General features: G+C 58.7%; 1 protein-coding gene across 1 annotated transcript in view; it reads left to right on the top strand.

Moving 5' to 3' along the window:
• Positions 1 to 3728, top strand: part of si:ch211-157b11.8 (fibroleukin) — a 4993-nt gene extending 1265 nt beyond the window's left edge. The window contains exons 3-6 of the mRNA XM_056606453.1: positions 1804 to 1884; positions 2735 to 2847; positions 2934 to 3202; positions 3392 to 3728. Of these exons, the coding sequence (XP_056462428.1) occupies positions 1804 to 1884; positions 2735 to 2847; positions 2934 to 3202; positions 3392 to 3728 (800 nt within the window). The remainder of the gene's footprint in view (positions 1 to 1803; positions 1885 to 2734; positions 2848 to 2933; positions 3203 to 3391) is intronic.
• Positions 3729 to 4567: the final 839 nt, after the last annotated feature.

Below are 4567 nucleotides of genomic sequence, written 5' to 3'. Positions count from 1 at the left end.
CGCACACACACACACACACACACACACACACACACACACACACACACACACACACACACAAACATAAACACACGCACACAAACACACACACGCACACACACACACACTTCATTTACATGCACACAAACACACACAAACACGCACACACGCATACACACACAGTAAACACACCATAATAAGGACGGTCAGAGGTGAAGGCAGAGGAATGTAAGAGCTCCTGAGGTGGACTGAATAAAGCTGGGAGTGTAGACACAAATACACACACACAGACCTGAATCACACACACACACAAAAAAAAACTTTTTGTGTGGGGGTATGTGTGTGTAACTCTGTGTGTGTATTTGTGTGTGTGTGTGTGTGTGTGTGTTTGACTTGGTGATGTGTTTGAGTGTGTGTGTGTGGGTGTGTGATTGTGTCTGTGTGTTTGTGTGTGTGTGTGCGAGGTGTTTGTGTGACTGGGTGTTTGTCTGTGTGACTGTGTGTGTGTCTGTCTGTCTGTCTGTCTGTCTGTCTGTCTGTCTGTCTGTCTGTCTGTCTGTCTGTCTGTCTGTCTGTCTGTCTGTCTGTCTGTCTGTCTGTCTGTCTGTCTGTCTGTCTGTCTGTCTGTCTGTCTGTCTGCCTGCCTGCCTGCCTGCCTGCCTGCCTGCCTGCCTGCCTGCCTGCCTGCCTGCCTGCCTGCCTGCCTGCCTGCCTGCCTGCCTGCCTGCCTGCCTGCCTGCCTGCCTGCCTGCCTGCCTGCCTGCCTGCCTGCCTGCCTGCCTGCCTGCCTGCCTGCCTGCCTGCCTGCCTGCCTGCCTGCCTGCCTGCCTGCCTGCCTGCCTGCCTGCCTGCCTGCCTGCCTGCCTGCCTGCCTGCCTGCCTGCCTGCCTGCCTGCCTGCCTGCCTGCCTGCCTGCCTGCCTGCCTGCCTGCCTGCCTGCCTGCCTGCCTGCCTGCCTGCCTGCCTGCCTGCCTGCCTGCCTGCCTGGCCTGCCTGCCTGCCTGCCTGCCTGCCTGCCTGCCTGCCTGCCTGCCTGCCTGCCTGCCTGCCTGCCTGCCTGCCTGCCTGCCTGCCTGCCTGCCTGCCTGCCTGCCTGCCTGCCTGCCTGCCTGCCTGCCTGCCTGCCTGCCTGCCTGCCTGCCTGCCTGCCTGCCTGCCTGCCTGCCTGCCTGCCTGCCTGCCTGCCTGCCTGCCTGCCTGCCTGCCTGCCTGCCTGCCTGCCTGCCTGCCTGCCTGCCTGCCTGCCTGCCTGCCTGCCTGCCTGCCTGCCTGCCTGCCTGCCTGCCTGCCTGCCTGCCTGCCTGCCTGCCTGCCTGCCTGCCTGCCTGCCTGCCTGCCTGCCTGCCTGCCTGCCTGCCTGCCTGCCTGCCTGCCTGCCTGCCTGCCTGCCTGCCTGCCTGCCTGCCTGCCTGCCTGCCTGCCTGCCTGCCTGCCTGCCTGCCTGCCTGCCTGCCTGCCGCCTGCCTGCCTGCCTGCCTGCCTGCCTGCCTGCCTGCCTGCCTGCCTGCCTGCCTGCCTGCCTGCCTGCCTGCCTGCCTGCCTGCCTGCCTGCCTGCCTGCCTGCCTGCCTGCCTGCCTGCCTGCCTGCCTGCCTGCCTGCCTGCCTGCCTGCCTGCCTGCCTGCCTGCCTGCCTGCCTGCCTGCCTGCCTGCCTGCGTGCGTGCGTGCGTGCGTGCGTGCGTGCGTGCGTGCGTGCGTGCGTGCGTGCGTGCGTGCGTGCGTGCGTGCGTGCGTGCGTGCGTGCGTGCGTGCGTGCGTGCGTGCGTGCGTGCGTGCGTGCGTGCGTGCGTGCGTGCGTGCGTGTGTGTGTGTGTGTGTTGATAGAGGGAGCCGCAGTGGGCCGGCAGGGTGAGAAAGATCTTCTGCTGCTTCTGAAGAGCATCACACAACATCCCCCCCTCGCAGGTAAGGCACACACACACGCACGCACACACTGGACACACACACACACAGACAGTATATAGAGTTCACGTGGGGTTCACTCCATCTGGGAGTGAGAGATATAAATGTCAGATATATTCAGAGGCCATGCGGCCCCAGAGCCAAACACAAGCAAGTGTTATTAGGACAGCAGGCTCTTCTAACCATCTGTGTTGGTAAGTGAGTTGAATCTGGTTCTCTTCAACCTAACATATATGTGTGTATTAAGGACCAGACCAGCGCTGTGTTGAGTGTGTGTATTAAGGACCAGACCAGCGCTGTATGGAGTGTGTGTATTAAGGACCAGACCAGCGCTGTGTGGAGTGTGTTGTGTATTAAGGACCAGACCCGCGCTGTACGGAGCGTGTTGTGTATTAAGGACCAGACCAGCGCTGTATGGAGTGTGTTGTGTATTAAGGACCAGACCAGCGCTGTATCTAGTGTGTATTAAGGACCAGACCAGCGCTGTATGGAGTGTGTTGTGTATCAAGGACCAGACCAGCGCTGTATGGAGTGTGTTGTGTATCAAGGACCAGACCAGCGCTGTATGGAGTGTGTTGTGTATTAAGGACCAGACCAGCGCTGTGTTGAGTGTGTGTATTAAGGACCAGACCAGCGCTGTGTTGAGTGTGTGTATTAAGGACCAGACCAGCGCTGTACGGAGTGTGTTGTGTATTAAGGACCAGACCAGCGCTGTATGGAGTGCGTATTAAGGACCAGACCAGCGCTGTACAGAGTGTGTTGTGTATTAAGGACCAGACCAGCGCTGTACGGAGTGTGTTGTGTATCAAGGACCAGACCAGCGCTGTACGGAGTGTGTTGTGTGTGGTTTCAGTCCCCCCGCTGGCCCGGCTCCACCCTCAGGACTGCGCAGAGATCTACCGACGGGGGATCGTGGAGAACGGTTTCTACACCATCCAGCCCGCCCTGCAGCGCCCGGCCCTGGAGGCACGTCTCCTCCACCCTCCTCCACCCTTGCTGACGGGAGGCCGGGCTGTGATTGGCTGACGGTGACCCCTCTCTGCCCCCTGTAGGCTAAGTGCGACATGCAGACGGCGGGCGGCGGCTGGACGGTGTTCCAGCGCCGGCAGGACGGCTCGCTGGACTTCAACCGGACGTGGCAGGCCTACGCCGAGGGCTTCGGCTCGCCGCCGGCCGGGGAGCTGTGGCTGGGGAACGCGGCGCTGCACGCCCTGACGGCCGCCGGCGGTCCCCACACGCTGCGCATCGAGCTGGAGGACTGGAGGCAGCAGCGCCGCCACGCCGTCTACAGCAGCTTCAGGGTCGGGCCGGAGGCTCAACGGTACACAGCGGAGTGTGTGTGTGTGTGTGTGTGTGTGTGTGTGTGTGTGTGTGTGTGTGTGTGTGTGTGTGTGTGTGTGTGTGTGTGTGTGTGTGTGTGTGTGTGAGTGTGTGTGTGTGTGTGTGCGGGCGGGCTGGAGGCTAATGAACAGAGCACTGATGACCAGAGCACTGATCCGGTTCTCTCCAGATTCCGTCTCACCGCGCGGGAGTACTCCGGCGACGCGGGCGACGCCCTGAGCTACAGCGCGCGCTACAACCACGACGGCCGGGCCTTCAGCACGGCGGACCGCGACCACGACCGCTACGCCGCCGGCCACTGTGCGCGCTACTACGGGGCGGGCTGGTGGTTCGACGCCTGCCTGGCCGCCAACCTGAACGGGCGCTACTACCGCGGACGCTACGGCGGGCTGACCGACGGGATCTATTGGGGCACGTGGCACGCCCTGACGGACGCGCGCACGGGAGAGCGCCTCTCCTTCAAGACCGTGGAGATGAAGACCAGGCCGGGGCCGCCGCAAGGCTGAGGAGACGGAGAGCGGCTGCATGCTACTCTCTGTTGGGTCGTGACTGAGCCAGTCTCTATCATGACGCTGTAGAGACCGGCTCCGTAGCGACGCGGTTCTTTACTTTATACCTGACACAAGAATAAGGCCCAATCCCATTTCTACCCCTTACCCCTCCCCCTTGTTTTGAAGGGGAAAGGGGAAGGGGTAAGGGGTAGAAATGGGATATGGCCTAAGGCCCAATCCCCTTACCCCTTCCCCTTGCCCCTTCAAAACAAGGGGGAGGGGTAAGGGTAAGGGATAAGGGGTAGCAATGGGATTGGGCCTAAGACATCTAGAGCAGGGTTCCCAAACTTTTTTGTTCCAAGGACCGGATTAAGATTGCTTATATTCATAAGAAATCTTTCCTATATTCATAAGAAATCTTGGAGGACCGGTAGTCAATTTGTATGTTTTTAATGTTTTAAGCGGTGGATCTAACGGTTCCACCGACCGGTTGGGAAACGCTGATCTAGAGGGAAAACATTCACGTAATGTCCCTGGAGTGGCCTGGCAGTAAATGTATCGCAAATACACCAAGATGAATTAAATAAATATAGAGCTTACTTATTAATCAATTGTTTATGTGATTGATTATCCTTTGATGTTCTTTCATTAAATTCTGCCTGAATGTATTGCAGTTAAAAAATATATGGAATTAAAATGATTGCTCATCAAGAAGTCAGATTTTATCGCATAAGGTGACAGTGTTTTCTACTGATAAACGTCTTCTGAGAAACTTGGATGGGATTAAGATTTACAGAGAGAGAGGGAGATAGAGGAAGAGAGAAGAGGGAGAGAGACACAGAGAGAAGAGGGAA

Source organism: Gadus chalcogrammus, chromosome 13 (genome assembly GCF_026213295.1).
Source record: "Gadus chalcogrammus isolate NIFS_2021 chromosome 13, NIFS_Gcha_1.0, whole genome shotgun sequence".
Lineage (NCBI taxonomy): Eukaryota > Metazoa > Chordata > Actinopteri > Gadiformes > Gadidae > Gadus > Gadus chalcogrammus.
The sequence above is the reverse complement of the archived record's forward strand: the minus strand, read 5'-3'. Positions and strand labels throughout refer to the sequence as shown.